This window comes from Centroberyx affinis, unplaced genomic scaffold (assembly GCF_046629955.1).
Source record: "Centroberyx affinis isolate AG114_WGS23_722 - 3 ecotype Tasmania unplaced genomic scaffold, CSIRO-AGI_Caff_v1 ptg001273l_1, whole genome shotgun sequence".
NCBI lineage: Eukaryota > Metazoa > Chordata > Actinopteri > Beryciformes > Berycidae > Centroberyx > Centroberyx affinis.
The window spans coordinates 522,776-546,601 of record NW_027279782.1 but is presented as its reverse complement, the minus strand read 5'-3'; the positions used below and the strand labels follow the sequence as shown (position 1 = coordinate 546,601).

At 41.3% G+C, this 23,826-nt stretch overlaps 1 protein-coding gene across 1 annotated transcript; it reads left to right on the top strand.

Moving 5' to 3' along the window:
- Positions 1–14,409: 14,409 nt before the first annotated feature.
- Positions 14,410–23,826, top strand: LOC139648948 (DNA-binding protein RFX7-like). Its single transcript, XM_071525223.1, has 6 exons — positions 14,410–14,532; positions 16,753–16,869; positions 19,011–19,095; positions 19,254–19,467; positions 19,673–19,971; positions 20,471–23,826. The coding sequence occupies exons 1-6, from the start codon at positions 14,423–14,425 to the stop codon at positions 23,786–23,788; spliced, it is 4,143 nt and encodes a 1,380-aa protein (XP_071381324.1). The 5' UTR covers positions 14,410–14,422; the 3' UTR covers positions 23,789–23,826.

Here is a 23,826-nt window from a genome sequence, read left to right as displayed (position 1 = left end):
AATCCGTAGTTTTGCCTTCAGAACGCGTATCTGAGCATCTGAAATGACAAAAAAAACACAACAATGAGTAAAATCAGATATAAAGTGCCTGGAAGGTAGTTTTCAATCCCCCAAAAAACATTTGCAAAATGATTTGTTAACTTATTTGTTACCTGATCCCACAGTGTCTCCAGCACTGGAATCATCATCCACAACATTTTCATGACTGCTGGGATCGTTCAGCTTCTCCTCCATGCTGCGTATGGTCTTTACCAGGGAAAAATCTGCTGAGTCTTCAACAGCTGCCATATCATCAACATGACATAACTTTGGTGTTCTGAAACAAAGCAAATATGAAACCTTTTAGGGCTCATTTGAAGAACTTTGATGCATAATATATTTTACAAATCCTTCAGTCTACACAATATAATTTCTTCCCAATAAAACTTTGTCAGAGTTTATCTTAACATTTTAAAAAAAATATATATATAAACTCACGCTGTTTTATGGGAAACTTGCTCTTTTCTTTGTTTTCCACTGTGCGTGTTTCGTGATGCAGATGTTGGTGTGACCCTTTTTTTGGTCACTACCTAAGCAAGTAGATAGCAAACATGTAGCATCATCATACAATAATTTGTACAATAGGCCTACAGTAGTTGCATACACTATATCTATAGTTTCTAAAAATGTAACTTTAAGTTGCACTGAACAGGATATCTGCAGGTTTCAGACATCCAGATCCCCTGACTGACTTCTAAACTGATACCTTTACTCCAGGATCCTGTGTTGTAGTTTGTTGAGGCGTTATGATCCTATAGATAGATAGATAGATGGATAGATGGATGGATAAAAATTAGTTGATTTTCATTGATGATGTTCATTCTCTTATGCTTTCTGCTTTGAATAACATGTCTGAAAAAGTATTTATTACCTGGAGTAGTCCTCTTCATCTTCAATGTCAGTAAGCAGGTGGGTGGATATTGGTTTTGACAAGACTAGATTCTGTTCTCTCTGGAATCCAATAAACACCACTTCATTAAGGATTTTAAAGCACTGAAAAGACTGCTCTCTAGGTTCAGTTTTCCCTCCTCTCAGTCTTTGAGAAGTAATCTTGGTTTAGTGCCCCTAGTCTAAGACATTTTTTTTTCACTAGAAGGGCAATTAATTATTTCTAAAATAAAATTTAAACATCTAAATTACTTACCATAACTTGTTCTGCCTGTCTTACTAGATCAGCTGTTTTGGCCTCCAACTCTGCATTCATGAGTCTAATGGAAATACAATTGTGTGAAACAATGTTATATTTCTAGTTTTGACATCAATATTTTTGTACTGCAGGGCTGCAAGGGATATAGCTCAAGTGAATGCCAATCCACCGCATTTTTGGCAAGCTCTGTGACCAACACTGTTGTGGGACAAGAAGAGTGGTAAGTTTTACCTGTATATTCAGTATTTAGTGCCCTAAGGCACCTTTGATAAAATGAAACTCTAGCTCATTCTGTCCACTAAACACAACATTGTTACACATTAGGATGCAACATTGCATACCAAATGAATACTGACTCATATATGAGTCGCATTTGTTCACAAAAACAAATTTGTCAAACTGTCTAAGGCATATGTTGGGATTTTTTCATTCTTACATCTCTGACACATGCAACACGGCAGTGCTCGCTAATTCCAGGATCAAAGACATCATTTGCAATCGTTTTATGGTCTGCTTGATAAGATTAGGTCAACTGAGGTAGAGTTTATTAAATTATTCAGATTTGGTCGGGTTGGTTCAGTGACTGGGTGTGTTAGACCAAGAAAACGTCCCACAAATAACAGTGCTGCTCTTGTTGAAAAATTAATACAATTTTCATGGGGGGGTCATCTGAAGGCCCTTTCCAGTTGGATTCAAAACAAAGTAAACAGATATTTGAACAAGTCGTCTTACTTGTATTGCTCCTCCTTAGCAAAAAGGTCTACAGTAGCTTTCTTTGGTGGACCGGAGGCAGGTTTTCCCATCGGTCTGACCTCTGACCTCTTGGACCTGTCAGCCTTAGAGTCCATGCTCCCAGAGGATAGAGGTCTCTTGGGCTAGTCAACAACAAAACAAAACAGTACACTGTAACAATAATGCTTTAGGACAGTAGACGCTGTAACAATAATGCTTTAGGGGATAATTTTCATATTTCATGGGGTCAGTAAGAAAGTGAAGACATCATTAGATATGCATGATCAGATGCAGGTTACTAGTATAGGCCATGTACTTGCACAACGTCTCCACCAACATAATGGACATTGGAAGCATTTCTTGTGACAGGGCACCACCTGCCAACCATGAGTGTGTTTACATGCACACTGCATCAGATTGTACATTTGATTATAAACTAATAAAAGTTAGAAACGATCAGTTACGATCGATACATTTGCCTTTGCAACTATTGTATTTGTTATTTTATATAACGTTCGGCTAGATATTGATGTGTATATTAAGCTGGGTGGCAGTATTGCATAGTATCTGAATGGTAATAGCATTTTCCAATTGTGTTTTATCGATTGCTTACTTATTACTTATGTTTATTAACCTGGGTAACGTTATTTATGAAGCACTTTAACGTTAGCTAACCTGAGTTTAGCTTTTTTGTTTGCGACGTTAGCTGTTGATAACGATGTCACGATCATCTCAGCTGTATCAAAAATCACGTTTTGCGAAGTGTTATTGGCACACAAACACCTCGATTTAAACGTGTGAGCTAACGTCACGCTCAAACAGGCAAACAAAATAAAACTACATACCTCCAAGACTCTGGGTAGGGACTTTTTCTGAAAACTTGTTTCAGCCATTAGGTTAGGTTAAGTCAAGTCGCTGGCGACGCGGTTGTGGTTGCATAGTAACGTGTCCACATTGTGCGCACAGGTAAAGTTTGTCCTGAATGGGGACCTGTAGGGAAAAGCAAGTGGGGAAGGGGCGCCCTCTGGTGGTTGCAGTCCAACCTTGGTGAGAAAGGCTTGATTTCTCTGTAGGAATTTTCACTGTAGAAAATATCGCGAACATTGCATGATATATGACAAGGATTCTGTTTCAGTCTTTCTTTAGATTGTAACTACTTGCGAAATTGGACGACATTACATTTTAAAACATTTTATATCTTCAAATAATCAAGTAAAAAAAAAGAGGTTTCTGGTAAATATTATGCAAAGGATTATTCATGATATTTTGTTTTTGTCAGTTTTTGTCAGAATGGGCATTTTCTGATGAATGATTATAACCGACAGGGGGTGGTCACTTTTCTGTCTCAAGGTAGAGTCTATTGCACTGTTTGAGTGAACAACTCTAAATCAACTTTGGCAGCAGTTGCAATAGGATTATCTGGGAACAGTTAAATTACTTCTCATGCTGATGAGCCTATACTGTGCATTCTATAAAAAGGCACTAATGTACCTACCTGTGAGACAGTCTGAGGCAGCTGCAGCAAAGTTGTCTGCTAGACTGTTAAAATTAACCCCATGAAATGAATCAGAATCAGAATCAGAAATACTTTATTGATCCCCGAGGGGAAATTGGGTTACATTGCAGCTGCTCACATTGTAGAAGTGAATATATACAAGCGTAGAGAAATTATAAGAAATTATAAGAAAAATAGAAATACGAAAGTAAGAAATATGTAAAATATGTGCATTATACTACAATATATAACAATGAGAATAAAAATAATAATAATAATATAGAAATACGAGAAATAAGAATTCTGTACAATATGCATCATACTCCAATATATACATACACCAGTGTTAATAATTAAATAATTAATAAGTATTGCACAGTTGAATTATTGCAGTTGAATTATTGCACAAAAAAATTGGTATTGCACAGTTAGATATAAGTTATAAGTTATGGGTTATAACTGCTGACAGGGTGAAATAAGTTCAAGAGCCAGTCTACTGACTCAGAGTGTCTGACACTCTGAGGGAGGAGTTGAAAAGTTTGATGGCCACAGGCAGGAATGAGTTCCTGTGGCGCTCTGTGGTGCATCTCGGTGGAATGAGTCTTGCACTGAATGTGCTCCTGTGCTTGACCAGCAAGTCATGGAGCGGGTGGGAGACATTGTCCAAGATGCCATGTAACTTGGATAGCATCCTCCTCTGTGACACTGCCACCAGAGAGTCCAGCTCCACCCCCACAACGTCACTGGCCTTGCAGATCAGTTTGTTGAGTCTGTTGGCGTCTGCTGCCCTCAACCTGCTGCCCCAGCACACCACAGCAAACAGGAGAGCACTGGCCACCACAGACTCATAAAACATCCTCAGCATTGTCCGGCAGATGTTGAAGGACCTCAGCCTCCTCAGAAAGTAGAGACGGCTCTGGCCCTTCTTGTAGAGAGCTTCAGTGTTCTTAGCCCAGTTCAGTTTATTATCAATGTACACTCCCAGGTACTTGTAGTCCTCCACAATGTCCACACTGACCCCCTCGATGGAAACAGGGGTCACCGGTGTCTTGGCCCTCCTCAGATCCACAACCAGCTCCTTAGTCTTTGCCACGTTGAGCTGCAGATGGTTCTGCTCACACCATGTGACAAAGTTTCCCACCACAGCCCTATACTCAGCCTCCTCACCCTTGCTGATACATCCAACTATAGCAGAGTCATCAGAGAACTTCTGAAGATGGCAGGACTCTGTGTTGTAGTTGAAGTCTGTGGTGTAGAGGGTGAAGAGGAAGGGAGATAGGACTGTCCCCTGCGGGGCCCCAGTGTTGCTGACCACTCTGTCTGACACACAGTGTTGCAAATGACTGTTCTGAATTGTGTAGAGATGTAGACAACCACAAAGTACTCTGGCAACGACAGCCAAAAAACACACATACACAAAAATTTCCACTTAAAACACAAGAATTATTTTCTCTATTCTCTCTGTAGTAGAGACTCAACCTGCATTCATGACTGTATCATTTTCATTGGCATCTTATGAGAGATAGAGATGCTGTGCTGGGAGCTTGTTTTCAAACAGCTCTAATAGTTCATTTTTAGTATGCTTGCAATTTCAAAATAGGAGAATCATTCCTACCAAGTTACAGCAAGTATAGTGATAAAACTCGTTTAACAACAATTATATATAATCACTGTAATTAGCTGCTGCCATTGAGCCATTGGCTAACATTGAAACACCCACCCATATTATACTTTTAATCAGTCAATTGAGCTTTGATTTCCATTACACAGGGTCTTAAAATTAGACTTACAGATCTGCCTATGACACACAACAGCTCCCAAAGAGGGGCCTCACTTTGACATGTTGCTCACACATACAGAGAGCTCAAAAGACTCCCATACCAAGTAGAGTTGGTGAGAAGAGGAGAAGGGTCTGGGTTTATCCACTTAGTGTGGCTGCCCAGTTAACATGAAGACAACTTTCTGGTCTAGGCATTAAAGGGAAGGAGAGAGAGAGAGTCTGCCATGCAGGGTCTCGAACGGCTGTTGAAAAGGCATCCTGCTATTTAAAACAGAAAAGATACACCAAGCTGTTACCTTCAAAGCACAATATCTTTGGCATTTAGATGCCGAGTAAGTCATGACGACCCCACTCATTACACCCTAATGTTCACATTTGGAATATTTTCATACCATTTACAAACAGACATGGGTTTAGCCAGTTACTATTCAATCACCAACTCGTGTTGAAATGACCAGTGAGAGGTGGACCTGCCTCATAAGATAAGACAAGATAAGATAAGATAAGATAAGATAAGATAAGATAAGATAAGATAAGATAGCACTTTATTAATCCCCTTGGGGAAATTCAGGTGCCACAACAGCAACTGATATATGTGAATAGAAATAATTATGAGAATAATAATCATAATTTCATAAACTAATGTTGGCCGTTTAGATGTTGTCTTGTGTGTGTGTGTGTGTGTGTGTGTGTGTGTGTGTGTGTGTGTGTGTGGGGTGGGGGGGGGTGGGGGGGTGATGTTGACAACAACAATACTACTACTAATAATAATACATTAAGTAATGTCTTCTGGTTATATAACTATCATCTGTTTTGTGTGTGTGTGTGTGTGTGTGTGGGGGGGGGGGGGGGGGGGGGGGTATTTACAACAACAACAACGTAACAACTACTACTAATAATACTACTACTACTAATAATAATAATAATACATGAAGTAGTGTCTTCTGGCTTTATGGCTATCTTCTGTTTTTAAGTTTGGAGGTTGCTAATGCGCATGCGCTTGCCCCACAGCTACTAGTTCTCACCATGCACATGCAAAGAAATCCCATAACGTGAAGGCAGCAGAGTAGACCGGAGTGAACCTACTTTTTATGTTCTTTACGCTCTTGTTTTCTATTCACGCGCGCTTTTATTTACATCACGGCACAGTTTCGCGGTTGACAGCGTCGTAGTTTTGTTGGACACTCTCTTAAGGACGCACAAGTGTTGGGAGTTGAAGCCAGAAATGTCGAAGGAGTGGGTGGTAACAGGGCGTGCTATCCCGTTAGCACAGCGTCCTCCGGTCCATGTTGTTTGACCCTGCCTGTTGGAAAACACCCCCCTCCACCCCTTCACCCCCACCTCCCGTCCCGAACCGCACCGTGATGGCCGAGGATCAGCACCAGAAGTCGGACCCCGGACCCGGGACCCTGCCGGCCCTGGGTCCCGGACTGCAGGGCGCTGAAGCCAGTGCGCTGCAGCTCAGGATCAAGAACTCAATCTGGTAAGGAGGAGTGAGGAGAGACGATGTGTGAGATGTGTCGGGAACCAGATTAGTTATGCTAGCTAGCACGGTTTGATGCTTAACTGTCACGGTGTGAAAAGCCTAGCTATGTCACGAGCTAGCTTGCTTGCAGCGGTTGCTACCCGCCCATAACAACGGCGTAAACAGCGTGCCTGCTGTTGATGCTGACACCGTGATCTAAAATGTCGTCGGGTGATCAAAATCTGTAGATCAGGTCGGAGAGTGAGTGTTTATTTTTGCGGGACTGACACTACAGTGGTGTCTGCGCACGAGAGAGCTTGTGAATTTAAAGCCACGATAATGTTAAAAAGAAATAAGTCCCTAACCAGATACTACTATCGGGAACTGGAGTCCTCCTCTCCTCCCCCGCCTCCCCGTCACTGGCTTGTTTACAGTTTGATATATTTGAAGACATTGTTTCAGTGTCAAATTGTTTTTATCCATTTAAATTGTTTATATCAGATGCGCAGAGTAGAGCTGTTTTCATTTCATTTTTTGATTTTTTTTTAACCATGAAGTTGACTCCCTCTCCATGGCGCGTTGGACACCACAGGCATGTCTCTGTTGCATTTACAGTCTGGCACCTTCAAACCCTGTTCCTGCCATCTGCACAGCTGTTCCATTTTGACAAATAATCGCCTTTATGTTGTGCAAGTGTTTTTTTTTCCTTTTTCAGAGTGCAGGATGTATTTGTCATTTGTTTCAAGTTTAGCTATCAATACTCTTGCCCACATAGCACCACGTTGAGTGCTGCTGTTTTGGAAACTTGCAACACAAAGTTAAGGTTACCTAAAAAAAATAATAATAATAATAAAAAAAATAGATGAATTATATATCTTAATTGTTTGCAGACACCCAAATATGTCCACAACGTTGCCCAAACATTTTCAAGCCAATTTATTTTACAGAGCTCAGAGTTCTGTGGTTCTTGACAATTGGTGTATTCTTTAATACAAACCAGGCAAAAGTTTTGTCACATGAGCAAACAGGACCATAAAGGATGAGATTAACAATGTGAAATGAAGGGAAACGGTGCCAATAGCCATTCACATAAAAACCAAAAACACTGACTTATGGCCAAGTGTACATGAAATGTAATAAGACAAAAGCAGAATGCAAAGAGCAGTACAGTTCACTGAAAATCCCTCTAAGAGCCCTTTGCAGTCTGGCATGTGGCAGAGAGGAAGCCTAGTGGTTGTTGGTACCACACTGAGAGCTTCCTCAGCTGAAGATAAAACGTGCATTTTTCGTAATTGAAAAGCAGAATAAATTCTTCTGGATATTTGCCAATTTGAAGATAAAACTGATTAAATAATTAAGCAAACATTGGCTTATATAATTGGTATTCTAATATATCTGTCTGGCCATACTTGAACATAATTAGGGTTGAGTATCTGTCTGTTATGGGATGAGAGAGAGAAGTGTTGACAGTGTGTCTCCCAGTCCCTTCATAAAAAATAAACCCATCTCTAGTTCTCTAGCCGTCGCCAGTGTTCGTGTCTGTGGTTACTATGGTTTAGGTGAATGGCAAGCAATCCTTTTACATACACATACACACACACACACACACACACACACACAGACACAGAGAGACAGACATTAGGTCTGTACTTTTAGGTCTGTTTTGACACTTGTTTACTTTCTGTGGGGTGGGGGGCGGCGGGGCTGGAACAGTCATTTGTGGGTGTGTGGATATTTGAGAAAAGAGGAAAACCTAAGAGTATAATAATATACAACACTATGCATAACAGTCAAGAGGATTAGAACAGAAATATTGAATTTCACCTCAGTGACCCGCTGCTGAGTTGTTTAAGGCAGAATGAGGCGGTCTTAATCGGGGTCAACAAGTTCATTTGCACTGCTGGATCAGAGCTGGAACGGGACATGAGCACGGATAGCATACTCTCTGTAAACACTGTTACAGAGCGGTGCTATTTAGATGTAATTAAAAATGCACTGTCTATTGGTCACTTTATCTGTCTGTTGGCAGCACATTTTGACCAATATTTTGTGCAGATAATTTCTAATGACTGAAATTGACTTAAGCAGGACTAATTTGTATAGAAATAAATGCATTAATTTTGCTTTAATTTTTTCACACACTTCCATCTGTGAATATAAAACTGGATTAAAATGTCATAGTTACAATATCAATATTGCCAAAAAGTAAAGACATAAATTAATCATCTACATATACATCTCTGGAAAAGCAACAACTTACTATGAATAACAGCATACAAAATGAAACTGAAAATTAAAAAAATATATATTCTAGCTAGCTGGGGTTTGCAGTGTCACATGAGGTCGTATTTAACAGTGTTGGAGATTATAACAGTCTAAAGCTCTCAGTGAATTGACGTACATAGTCAAGGCCAGAAATTAGTTGACTCCTATACAGTTAGGCCTGGATATAAACAAACAGCAACTTTGAATTCTGATATCAGTACCTAAGAGTGTAATCTGTACATCTAGTGATTGCATTTACAAAGTGTGTGTGTGTCATGTGGGCGCTCTGAGTGGGACTCGTGAATTTGGTTTTGAGTCCCTAAGCCTGAGTCACATCATCAGTTATGCCGTGCAGCAAGTCATGACGTCGCCCTCGCTGCTTTGTTTTCAAAGTCAGGTGGAACCGCCGCCGACTGCAACAAGCACTCAAAAATTTGTATTCGCTCTATTAGATTGGGAAAAAACATTGCTAAAAGCAATAGCTACATACAGTAGGTGAATTCCTGCATGCAAAGCAACACCTGAAATACAATGAAATATGAGAAGATCAAGGGCAGGAACCAGGTGAGGGGGTGAACACGAAAACCATAAGAGAACAATACTTTTGGAGGATGGGAAACATAACTGGAAACAAAAGTCATTTCTTCTGTTCCTTGACGTTACCATCATTCTGAATGCCAAGAAATGAGTTGATAACGTTCTTTTACATTTGGCGGTTATTACAGGTTTAGTTGTGAATGATCCCTGAGAAAGGCATCAGAACAGAAACCCCAGTAAGCGTATCAATGTCTCTTTCTGTCCCCTGCCTTCTCCTCCAGTCTTGACTTGCTGTTCTGCTGCTGCCTCTCTGCCTGGCTGTGTGAGCTAACCAAGGTGGCCGCTGCCTACTAACCATGAGACCATGATGGTAGCTCGTTCAGCTCTCCCTCAATTTGCTCTCATTCCACGTTGTTTAAAATTTATTTACAGTCCTTAATGCCATGCTTATAAATGTGCAGACACAGAGAATGAAAGTTAATATCTCAAAAGTAAGCCATTCTTTGGATAAAACAGTAACCTGTGGCTCATTCTAGCCACTAGGATTTACATGCAGAACATTTTGATTAATCAAAACATTTTGAACAATGAATGTGGAATGTTATAAACAGTTTTTATAGGTTAGAATGTTGGAACCCAAATGAGAAACTGGTTATGCTCAGAACAAACTGATAGTAAAATCATTTCTGTTTGTTCCTGTAAAGGAATCTGTCAAAACTCTTGCTGCTATCTTTGATCCAGACCACTCTTTTGGTAATCACATAAAGACAATATCAAAAGCAGCATGTTTTCACCTCAGAAGCATCTAAACTATCTTTAAAGAGTTTAATGAAAAGTAAATAATAGATTAGATTATTTGTGGAGAGTTTATGAGATCCACCAATATGTAGTGTCAACTCTGCTAAGTAAATTTATAACATGGTGTATGTGGTTATTGACTCAGCTTGTCAAGTAATGTACAGGCAAGACTTCTCTCTGGGTGGACAGAAAGATATCCATCCAGCGCTCTATCCACTAAACTGAGGCCATAATAATAAGCTTTGAAGAATCTGTTGAGATAATCTACCCCAAATTCTTTAGGCTATATCTTTTCCCATGTATTTCCCCTCAAAAATGGCCTCAGGTGTCATTCACTGCACCTGCCAAAACTGTTTTATAAAGAGCTTAATGATGGCCTATCGACACTGGGAAATCCTTGGGCCCCCTAGTAACAGTCAATTAAAGTGAGCTGCTCTCGTCGTGGCTTAGAGAGGTCTCCCGAGTCTGACCTACCCAGCATCGCCTAGTAAGAGTCTTTTAGTGTGACCTACCTTCTGTCTCAGAGTAACAACAACCCGACTTGTCTGCAGATTACAGATTAGGAATTAGACCTGACTGGAGAGGTTATTCACTTATCTGGTTTGACTGTTTTTAACATCGTGTTGCTTTGAATCTACGCAGAGATACAAGATGCATGCCAACTAACTTATTTTTGTCTGAATAACTGCCCGTGCTTAGTGTCTTATAGTTTTCCCCCCATTTTTTTCTCTGTCTTGCTGTCATGGTAATGATTGGTGTAAGTGCAATGCATTTGCTCTCCCCCTTCCACCAGGGATCACAAAAAAAGGGATCACAACATTTTTTTTAATTAAAATAATAAATATGATTTAATATGGTGGCTAAAAACACCCATGAGTATAAGGTGAAAGTCTAAAGTTTCATCATATTCATCCTTTGATATGAAATCCAAATTGGATGAAACTGAAGCATTGTGCTTAAACTTAAAAGTATAACTGTCCTTGAAGTGGATCAGATAGTGATTCATACCTATACTTTTCCTTAGTGACTGCCAAGGAATTACTGATATGAAAAAGGCCTTTTGTCTAAAGTTAATGCAGTGCCTGTCTGTCTCTTTACATATGACAACATGTGTTCTTGGTCGTGGGATACATGACCTGAGAGATGCTGATGGGAGGCTTGTCCCATACCGAACATTCCACTGCTTTATAAATAAATACAGTTTAGACACAGTGCTCATATTACACTAGCTTCATACTAATTTATATTATGTCTCTCTTTTTCCAGCAAATCTGTACAATCAAAAGTGGAAAACATTTTGGTGAGTATTCTTAACAGTATTTTTAATCTATAAATTACCATTTTCATAACTCAGGGGAAATCCTGAGTCCTGAGTGATTTCTGTAGCTTATTATCTTTGTCAAGATAGCATATGAGGAGATTTGTCATTCAGACTGACTGACATGTCTCAGCTCCAGCAGTTGAGGTTATGTCTCATGCACTTTTAAGTACCAATCACAGAGATGTCGAAAATTTCTTTTCCATTAAGCTTGTTTTATTTACCCTTCACATTTTTGGACAACAGGGAAAAGTGTTTAATGTCTTCATATCACAGTTGAAAGCCCCAATCCATAACAATTTTGCCCCAGTCCATAACATGTTACATTCAGCTTAGAGTTTGACTTAAGAAAATAACCTTTTTTGCAACTTTAATAGCCCATCATAACTCATAATATCGGTCTATTTTACTTAAGTATTTACAAACATACTAATGCAAACAAAACAGCTATGAAAAATACATGGAAAACTCATAAGTTGTCACATAATGGCTGTCCTTTTGTCAAAACCTGTCAGTGAACTTCAGTGAAAAATGTATTCAGTCAGTGAATCACTTGGTAAACAAAGTCATAAGTGGAGCAACAGTGTTTTAACAAGGGGCAAAATACTGCAATTAAACACAGACACACCAGTAACCAACAATAGTGCAAGGTTTGTTATTCTAGTAGATTTGTTTCAGGCCTTGAATATTCTGTAGAGATGGGAGAAGAACATGAGAGGTCCGGAGTGGAGCGAGGTGTACTGTGTGTGCAGCCAAGTCACTGATACACATACCCACATTTTTTCATTTTTCTTTTTCTAGTATATGATATCTGAATGAGTTTCAATAGGTGTTTTGCAAAGAGCCTATGAATGTGTCCCTGTAACCTTATGTTTGGTCTGAGTCTTTAACCCCCATCACCACACAAAACCCTAGGTCAATGTAACTACCTGCATCCATGAAACACAATGATATCACTCAATATTATTCATTTTCATCATGTTTGAACAATTCTGAGGGAATCACTGCCTTTGATGACAAAGCCCACTGGGCGTTTCTGTCACATCTTGTGTCAGGAAGTGTCTCCTACACAGCTTGGAATAATAGTCACGGTAAATATACCCCTACAAATATTCACAGCCTTCTTAGCCTGTAGCTTAGCATTGCTTCAAAATAACTAACACCTATTTGCAGGGGATGTGTACAGCGGGGCTGAGCAATAATACTCAACTCCAAACATCATGCTACTCTTCTTCATAGGAGCTCCCACAGTCCTAGAAACTTGTCAGTTAGATACCTAGCAGTGCCAAGCAGTTGTACCAAGCAAGCAAGTGTTAGCTATCTACAACAGACTTCAAAATCCACACTGCATTATGTAAAACACTGTTAACACCACCAATGTGTCAAAGCAAAATAAAAAAACTGATTTAAATGTGAAAACAGGAGTTCATTGTGCATAACTGAGAATACAAAAACATACAGGAATTGACCATCCAAGTCAGCAGAGGTGAAGTCTGTTGAGCTTTAAGTGTGGATTGCCCAGGATTGCATGCATGGCCTTGACATGCAGCCCACAGACACAAATGAATTGCCCAGACTTATTGCCCCATAATTTTAAAAAAGGACAATTGTTATTGTTGTGAACCATTTGTATTTACCTCTCTTCCCCACGGCTATGGCTGCTCGGTGAATGTTAACTTTAGCCATTGGTGATCTGTGGTTCCCTGGCAACAAAGAAGTGAATAGAAAAGATGGAGGGAAGAACATTTAGCCTATTCTTAGAAACAAATTGAAAGGGGTGAAGAGCTCCGAGTGAGGGCGTGTGTTGGCAGTGTTTGTATGTACATTCCACATGACGGGCTGTCTGTACACTCACCATGCAGAGGCCGGTCCTGGGAAAAGGGTTAACAGCAGGGGATTTGAGTTCACCTCACAGGCTGCTGTCCATTCCCCAGTCCTGCCAAAACCTGTCTGGCTCTGAGTATCTGTCTGCATCCATTTGTATGTGTGCACATGCTCGGGTGCCTGTGACTATACATCTGTATTAATGCAGTATTTTCTCCTCCATATAAACTCATCACTGAAAACGAATAATTAGACCATCTGCACAAAGAGATGCCCAGTCTTATTCATAGACTATAGCCTAGAATCCCTCCTAGTTATGTTTGAGCTCTGCAGTTACAACAGGCATACCTCTGCCATTAGAATAATGAAGGGACATTATCATTATTGTGCTGATGAATTCGAAGCCCATCAATTATTAAAATTCCTTTTTTTGTTCCCTGTCTTATTTCTATAGCAAGATGTCGAGAAGTTCTCGGACATTGAAAAGCTCTACCTCTACCTTAAGTTGCCTTCTGGGCCCAGCAGTACCACCGATAAAAGGTAAAGATGCACTTGCTCTTTAGCCAACATTTATAAGATATAATGTGTATGTATACCCATGGACAGATGATGTAATATTTATTTTACCACCTCGGTCAACATCTTCAGGCAGACCGTTCTCCTGGCACTGGTGTGGTAAATCAAACTGAAACAAAGGAAGGAGAGAAATCTGGGCACTTAAGACTAGATCATTCATGTTTGCGCATACAATATCTGTCTATGCACACACCATGCAGCAAAACATTTTCTTGAGCATGGTTCTCCAACTTGCTGTGTGTGGCCACACACACACACACACACACACACACACACACACACACACACACACACATACACACACAGCTTAGAAGAAGCGTTGCTGAGGATGATTTCTAAGGTGCCGGGGTTACAAGGACATGAGTCTGTCAAGTGCCGTACTGTTGTTCTTTCAGTGGTCAAACGTTAATCTATAATCCACATCTTTCCTCAGTGACCAGTGTGCCATGTCATCAAGCCGCACACAGCAGATGCATGCATTCAGCTGGATCCGCAATCATTTAGAGGAACACCCAGAGACCTCGCTACCCAAACAGGAGGTCTACGATGAGTACAAGTAGGTATAAACAGTGAGCCGATAGAGTGAAGTTTAGAGCAGTTATAATTACAATTACAATAACGTTTTTGAACATACATTTTCTATTGTCTTTATAGCAAATTGTTTTAAAGCTGGAATCTGGGACTTTTGTCCAGTGATAAATAGTTATTTTATCCATCTGGACCGTGGAGTCAGGTTACAGTCAGAATACGAACTGGCAGTATTACCATGGTTGGAGACGCTCTCTGTAGAGCGCAATTGAAATTTTTGACAGGGCAGGATGAAAATTTGCTAACTATCCAACTAACGTTAGCCAACACAGCTTAACTGCGCCGGGTAGTGGAGAGCTGATAGCTACTTAGCATACTAGCCGACCCAAAGAGCTTACATTGAAAATTATTTTTGGCCAACCTGACTGATATGCTAGTGGCCCACACTGTAGGCTGCTGTTACTGTCAAGTGGCAATATTTTACACCATCATAAGCAATGTTATTGCAGTCATTACAATAGTTACAATCATTGAAAGTCAAATGACCTGGTCTGGGGAAGCCATTTTTACTGGGTGGGAACTGTTTACTGGTGAGCTGACGGTGCACAAGCCACACTGGCTGCTACATCTTCTTTGATAATGGTACCGTGGTTGGTTGGTTGAAGTCCGAACATCATTTCAAATACTTTTCGCCGCCAGATGGGGAGACAACGTGGGAAAATAAAGGAAATCACGAATTTCAGCTCTAATAACCTGAACTAGACACTTTTGAACTGAGACTTTTCTATATTAACGCCACTGGTTCTTTATGAAACAGATCTGCACACATACATATACACACAGCAGAATTTTTATTTTTTTAAATTTAATTTGTTGAGGTGATTTGTTCATTCAGTTTTGAATATATAACATCAGTTTATGTTTTGAGTTTCTTTCTCCTTTAAATTACTGCCAGCTAAAGCATCAGTATAAATAGATGCTGCAAGCATGGGAATCACTGTGCACCATGTGTTGGTAATATTAGAATGGAAAGTCTGAGACAGTCATTGAAATGCTGTGGCACTGTTATGCAACTGTCTTTTTAACTCTACTAGCGAACAGAAATACAGTGCCCTCCAGAAATACTGGCGCCCTTATGATTGACAGGGGAAAAGGCTTTAAAGAAAAGTAATGTGCTGTACTCCAATAATGTGCTCTACTCCTATATTTATAAAATCATATTTTTTATTCAAAAGTTAATAAGCAGTTTTCACAATGCGTTTCATACTTTGGTATAAAACCTACTCAAGTCTTTGTAAAATTGGTATTGAGTAAAATTTGATCTAGGTTCTTTACTCTTACTTGAAACAGGCATATCAAGTCTGGAGTGGAGCAAAATGACAAAAATTAATGAGGGGAAGGGGGGAGGGGGATGCCGCTACTGTGGTGTGTGCTGAACTTGATCCCATGATATTGCACCTTAGCCACCAGGACAGTCAAAATCGATATGCTCCATTACCTTGCTTCCACTTCATGATGAAAAAACAAAATCCAGTCTCGATGGGGATCTCCCTGTGGGCCATGGGGCTTGAAATAATATGAATGAGATGCAGCTTAAGTTTTAGTTTAATTTCCTCCCTCCACATTTCAGTACCTTCACATTATTCAGCAGTGTGCTCTACACTAAACCAGAGTAAATAATAGCCAAAGCTGAATCATACCCGAAAAGTGCATTGCAAGAGGTTACTTGAAGCAGATATAATATAATATAATAAAATATAATATAATATAATATAAGTGTAATTTTACCAGGCAGCAAAATTAGGAGGACTTAAGTTTTTTTTTCTCCATTTTTGTTTGTGTGTTGATGTTAATATTAAATTCTTAGTACGGCAGCATTTTTGTGTGCAGATCTTCTGTTGTATTTTCACTTGGTATTTTATTTGATCCATCACCTATCTTTTGGACGTGTTTGTCTTTGTGTGTGTGTTTCTTTTGATTTTGATTACATCCCGAAATAAACCCGAAACATACAAGTTGGTAGAATAGAAAAATAGTTTTAAAGACTTATACAGCCTCACCTTTACTAGGGTTGCCAGTGATTCTGTAATAATTCAAATTCTGATAATAGTTAGCTACTTTGATATGGTTTAGTTACACGATTCAAGTCATATAAAGTGGTTTGTTTGAAAAATGAAATGGTTTTTGTGTTATTCATGCTATATTCCTGATCTAATGGTTTGTTCTGTTTATTCATTATGTCTTTCAGGAGCTACTGTGACAATCTCAATTACCACCCACTGAGTGCTGCAGACTTTGGAAAGATGATGAAAAATGTCTTTCCGAACATGAAGGCGCGTCGACTTGGCATGAGGGGCAAATCAAAATATCCTTTACTGGAATGGATTGTAACAATCTGGCCTCTCTCTGGACTCTGGTCACGGACCATCTGCTGTTGCAGTTCATAAACTGTCTAAATATAGATGTGAAATGAAATCAAATGAAGTCCCCCTCTGCCTCGGGAGCAGCGGCATAGTACAGAGCCCCTTAGGGGAGTCGCTGTGATCTTGACCTTCACGATGCATTTGTGAATCAGAGGTTTTTTCGCTGACGTCGCAGCGCTAGACTTAGCATATCCATGGCCTTCAGTGAGATTACTGAAACTATTATAACATGAAGTGAGGTCATGGCTTATTTATTTTAATGAGTTAGGGTGTTTTAAAAAGAGCATTTGAAAATGGTTACATGTATGCTTGTTTTATTTTTGTTTTAAATGTGATTCTTTTCAAAAATAGGCTGAACTTTTTATCTTGAACTGTTTATCCTTGTTGCGAGGGCAACTGAAACTCGATATGAGTGTCTATGCAAAACCAGTTGAAGTCAGAACATCTCTCCCTCCTGCAACCATCTGTTTCAGATTATTATGAGAGGTATATAATTCTTTGATTTTACATATCGTGCCCCTATTCGTTCATACTCATAAAACTGATCAGGCCAACTTTTTGTGAAATTGTTATCCAGAAGAAGAGTTGGTTCTGAACTCATTTGAAATTTCTAATCTTAGTTGCACTCCAGCAAGGTGTCGGGGTGACAGGGATTGTAATAGATTGAGTATCACAGTACCCACAAAAGTCATGTACTCTAAGTAGTATTAAGTGCCTTTTTCTCCATTACTGGAATCCCATCTAACTCAAAAGTTTATGAAACACTTTACACTACTGGTAAAATGATTTGACTTGTACTTTCAAAGAAACTTTTATTTTAGAGGCAAGTAAACATTATTTTTTATATTTACTCTTGAATTGCCATTTACAGTTGGAGCAACTCTAAGCATTAGATGGTTTTGTGTTGCTGGTTTTTCAGATTGCTTAAAAAATCGTTATATTTATTTTTACATTGATGGCTGTGTGACAGCCGTTGCATGAGAAGCCACCCTCTAGAATTGGCTGGAATTATTTTACAGGCTTCACCTGCTGTCACACTCTAACGTAACAGGCATTTGATAAACAACCATTAACACAAAGCCACACTGAATTATTTTGAGCAGTGTTGGTCTCAACTTAAAAGGTTCAAGAGTGAGATGAGATTAACTGTTGTGTTGGAGATTTAGGTGCTATGTCGCCTTCTAGTCAGAAGCTTCTTTCTCTCATCCCGTTGTGACAGTTTATCCTCATCTTACCTTGTGCTGCTGAATGAAAACATTTAGCTACTCATGGAGAACAATTGACTAAGCTTTATTATCCAAACCTACACATTTTGTCTACAATAGCCTTTGTAATAAATATATTCAGTGACATCCTCAACGACCACCTCAGGATCCATAGACCAATCAGATGCCAGTTTTTTAAAAACTGAAGTGAAAACTATCTTAGTGCTAGTTACATGCTAGTTACATGCATGTTCATCTTAACACCCTTGAAACTGATTCTTCTACAGAGAGGGGTGTGTGTGTAAACTTTATATATCCATATTATACAGCACTATGAGGTGCTATCTCTCTCTGTCATAGTATTTAATGCCCAAGCAATCTATCATCTCCATCTACAGGCCAGTAGAGGTTACCACCATAGGTTCAAGCACCTGAGGGATACATGGATCAAACACAGTATCCACAGTCAAGTCAGACATTCACAGTTCAACGACATTGAGTTTAACCAAGTGTTAGTCAATCACCAACATGTCAAGATCGAGATATATGTCTTTTTTTTTTTTTAATACTGGTTTCTGATTGGTCTAACACAGTGGTATTTAATATTAAGCTCTGTCCATTCTTCTCCAAGAATAGCTAATTATTTTCATTCCTTTGGTTCATTTTTTTTATTCATGCACTTAAGAAGAGCTGCAAAGGTTGTGACAGATTTTTTTTGCCCTCCACCCTGTCTTGTTGATAGCCTCAGAGTGCAGTGATACTTTCTGGGGCATTTTTGGTCTTTTGTGCGTCACACTTGGCAAACCATCCATATGTTACACTGCCAACATACATTAACATACTGGAATAAAGTGTTTTTGACCTTAACCCCACCTTACATATTGCTATAGTGGACTAAGGAAGAGGGCCTTTGTTCACATGCCATCATTACCCAGTCTGGATCTACATAAAACAGGGGATGGAGTAAGTTTTTTCTACACCTTCCATGTTACCATTTCAAAATTATCTAACAATTATGTTGAAGTAACATTTGTTTGTATTCTGATCCCATTTTCTTCAAATTTGTCATTGTTCTGTGATGCAATGTGTCATATATTTAACCACATATCTGTGTTGTGTAGCACCAGTGTGAGGTACCAGAGTCACCAGGCCAACTTAATAGCATAAAGGAAGAAGTGCGATTTGCAGCTTGCGGTCTGGTTTGTGAGTGGGCCCAAAAGGTGCTGAGTCGCCAGTTTGATGCTGTGGAAGACCTGGCTCGCTTCTTGGTCAACAGCCACTACATCAGCAACAAGTCTGTGGCAGCTCTCACCATCATGACTGGCACAGCAACAGGTAAGAGACATTCCTCTTCATCTTTGTGCCTCTTGTGTGATAAAGAGGTAAATGGTGGCATCTGGTGGCAGTTGCTTCTTACTACTCTAACTGAATTGATTGTCCAATGAGTTGTTGCTTTGTTAATGCAGAACTGATTGTATAACTTAATAATTAGCAGCAGCATATGATTATATATTTGAATCACCCTGCTTTCTTTCTTCAGGGGTTAAGTCTCCACAGCCAATCTCAGCATTTGTCCCTACTGCGGAGGCCCATTCCTTCCAGCCCCAAGTGACGACCCTGTCCTCACCTTCGGTGGACGCAAAGCAGCAGCTCCAGCGAAAGATCCAGAGGAAACAACAAGAACAGAAGCTACACTCCCCCTTACCTGGAGAGGGCCAGGCCAAGCGGGTAGATGAGTGTGTGCCTGGAGCCAGCTCCATCCCATGTGCTAGCCCCACCCTTCACTCACCCCAGCCAACCATAGGCATCGTGGTAGCTGCTGTCCCTAGCCCCATCACGGTAAGCAAGCAGAGCTTTTCAGTTTTCAGAAAGGGCTGCCTTTCCTCAAAAGTAGATTACATTATTACACTTGCTCTTTTGTGCTATCCATTCAGTGGGTCACTCAAAAGGTAATACTGAGTGAGAAATGTTTAGATTAACATATTTAGATTTGAATTAAAATGATAAACTACATAATTTCATTTGTGAAAAGCAATAAAACTTTATGTAACAGCTATCAATACTCACCTTATAGGCAGCAACAATCAAATTATACAATAGAAGACATGCACATATGATATAATGTGAAAAATTACAATAAAAAGACCCTGATCAAAAAAAAAAAGAAGACATGCACATTGAAGACCTCAGTTGGAATGTTAAACTTGTGTGCAAAGTTTGAAATTTACTGTATTAAAATGACCTCAACAGTTCACATAAGCAAAGCATCTTGTCTGAGGCCTTGTGATTTTAATCTAACTTGCAGCTGTCCTTATTTTTTGATCTTCCATTTATGCAGGTGCAGAGGAGCAGGCAGCTGATGTCCCCCAGTCCAGTGGGAGCAGCAGAGGGCAAAATGTTGCCCATTAACTTCCAGGTGGTGACCCAGCCTGTGAAACCCAAAACCCCACAAAATATTCTAGCCAGTCCAGTGGGGGACCGCGCAGCTCGGCAGCGCTATACCCAAATTTTGCCCAAACCCTCGGCCACAAGTGCCATCACTTTGCGCTCACCCTCCACCATGATCATCGCCAACAGCCCCATTAAGACTGTGATGCCTGCATGTCATGTCAGCTCTGTCAATGTGGTCAAGATGACAGCCATATCGCTTGCACCCAACAGCAGCAATACCACCACCTCCCTCACCAACACTATTTTACGCCCGGCCTCTGCAGGCATTACCAGTTCTGGAGCTGCAGAGGACATCGGGCCCAGCCCAAAGATGAGGAGTGGGTCTGCTGCCCCCATTCTGGCCCCTGTGGCCAGGCCAGGGCGGGCTACCAACATCCATCCCATCGACGTTGAAATGGAAGTTGAAGCTATACATAAGAACAGCCAAGTCCGAAGTCCTAGCAGTCTCACTTTGACTCAAGGTGGAACAGTAGCAAATAGGGCTGGAGGGGTTATACCTAGGGCTGCCAGTGTGCCCATACCTCAAACTAAAGGCTCCCTAGGACTGGAGGAAACATCTTGTACTAAAGGCAGTGGAAACCCCTCCTCAAGTACTAACACTGTGGCAGCTACAGACAGCAGCAATAATAGCACAAATAATGAAAGCACTTTGCACTTGATTGCCTCCACTCAGAAAACCAGCACTGTCTCAAATCTGATTGCCAGCATGGCACCCGCATTTAGGGGAAGCAGCAATGGAGCATTACCCAGGGAAGGTTTCTTGTCCACTCAAAACCTCAGGAAACGCTCAGGCCTCAGCCCAGAGTCTCACCTCTCTCCAGTCAAGAGGGTTTTCATCCCCCAGCAGCCAGTAGGGGGCTCTGATGGCCTTGGATATGGGATAAGTACCACAGCGAGTAACCTCCGTAGGCCAGGAGCTCCAGTTAGACCTGAAAGTGCACCAGCCATTGGGAAAGATGCGGTGAAAATGAACTCTGTTGTGTCCAGTCAAGTCCTTGCACTCTCTAATTCTTCATTTAGACCCAGTGGCTTTCACACTGTTGCCAAAACACAGAGCTTGATGCAGAGGAAAAACACATCCAGTGTTATGGAAACTAGCACCTCAGTCAGTCATGCACTAATGCAACAACAGCAGCAGCACACAATGGGTAACGTGCAAGCCATACCTAATAACCCTGACCTCCAGAAACATTTGGTTGTGAGTGACTTTAGGAGTTCGATCTCAACCAAAGGGGAACTGGAAAGATCTCATCAACAGATCTACACTCACTTGGTAGAGCAAGCAGACCATAAGCAAACATCATCCACTCCAGTCATAGAACCTCTGGATTTGATTGGTCAAGCTCCGTCCTCCAGCCAGCTCCCTATGCAGACAGATATGGACTACTTTTCCTTTGATGATGATGTAACTCAGGACAGCATTGTGGAGGAGCTGGTGCAGATGGAAGAACAGATGAAACTTAAACACCTGCAGGAATCTGGCAACTGTGTCACACTGCAAGGCCAGCAGGCTGTAATGCAGGGCAACATAATGTCCTCCAATCAGACCATGGCTACCTTTTACCACTCTGCAAACAGCAGCAGCAACCCAATTCAAACTCCAACCCCCACCCCAACACCCACCCCCACACCCACCTCTGAAATGATGGGTGGACTCCAAGGCCTGACCAGAGAGAGCCCCTGCTCCCGCATGGCCTCCACAACCCCAGTGGACAGCGCCCTGGGAAGCAGTCGTCACACCCCCATCGGTACCCCGCACTCCAACTGCAGCAGCACTGTACCTCCCAGTCCAGTGGAGTGCAGGAACCCCTTTGCATTTACACCCATTAGCTCCAGTATCACTGGTTACCATGACAGCAATACTGTCTCTAGCAGCCCTGTCAAGCCCATGCAGAGGCCAATGGCCACCCATCCAGATAAGACCAAGCTGGAGTGGATGAATAACAGTTATAACAGTAGCTGTGGGAGCTCCAACAGATCAAACAATGGAATGGGAATCCTCCCCAGCTATCAAGGCCTGATTGATGACCACTTCCAAAAGCCCCATGCCTTCGCCATCCCTGGGCAATCCTACCATTCTTATGCAAGGCACCACGACAACCATTTTGGTCGCCTGACCCCCATCTCCCCTGTGCAGCAGCAGGTAGCCGGCATGGCTAACATGACGAGGCAAGAGGGTTTTGCTGTGCCTGCCCCTCTGGATAACAGAGCCAGCAGCACTCCCACTACAAGTGCAGCTTTCCGATGCCGCAGCGTAAGCCCTGCTGTGCGTCAGCGAAACTTGAGTGGCAACACAGGAAACGCTGCCCTTTCCAATGTCCCCCGGACAGTGGTGTCTCCCTTTAACTCTCCTGTGACCCCTGAGGTGTTGAACATCTTTGCCAACAGCCAGACAAATCTTGGTGTGAACAGCATGGCCCAGAGGAGCCGCTCTGTGCCGCTCAACATCATGATGCAGACTGAGGTACTACCCATGCAGGGCCCACAATGCAACAACCAAAAAATCACCAGTGTACTCCTGAGCAAGATGGATGGCGACCGTGATGACACTGTGCGGGGTCTGGGCATCAATAATTTACCCTCCAGCTACACTGCACGTATGAACCTCACCCAGATCCTAGAGTCTGACCCCAACCTCCCCAGTGGCGACAACCACCACACCATGGTGACTTCTACTGACACTGCCAGCACATTCAATTTCCAGAGGCCAAATTACCTCATGGAAAATGCTATGAATGAACAAATGATTCTTTCTGCAGGTGACAGCCAAGCACAATCCGCTTCTGGAGAGCAGCATCAACAGCAGGGCCAGACTATGTTGCTAGCTCTGAACCCCCAGCAGCAGCAGCAGCAACATCAACAGTTGGATTTCAGCACCACTGTTAAAGAGCTTCTAACTGACAGCAGCCTTACTCCTGGCAGCCAACTCATGGGACAGGTGTCAGAACTAAATACTGGGGTGGCAGAGTTCCCTGGTGAAATCAGAATGACATCTGAGCTCTCCAGTAGCATCAATGACCTGAACACTTTGGACACAAACCTTCTGTTTGACCCCAATCAGCAGCAAGGGCAATATCAAGATACTACACCAGAGGAGCTGATGAATGATCCACTGTTTCAACAGATATGTAGCGAGACGGCCCATTCAAGTGGACTTGATTGGCTAGAAAGCAAAGATCATCCCACTGTGGGATTGATGGGTTGAACATAGTGCTTACTTTATTTAGTTATGTGTATTGTGTT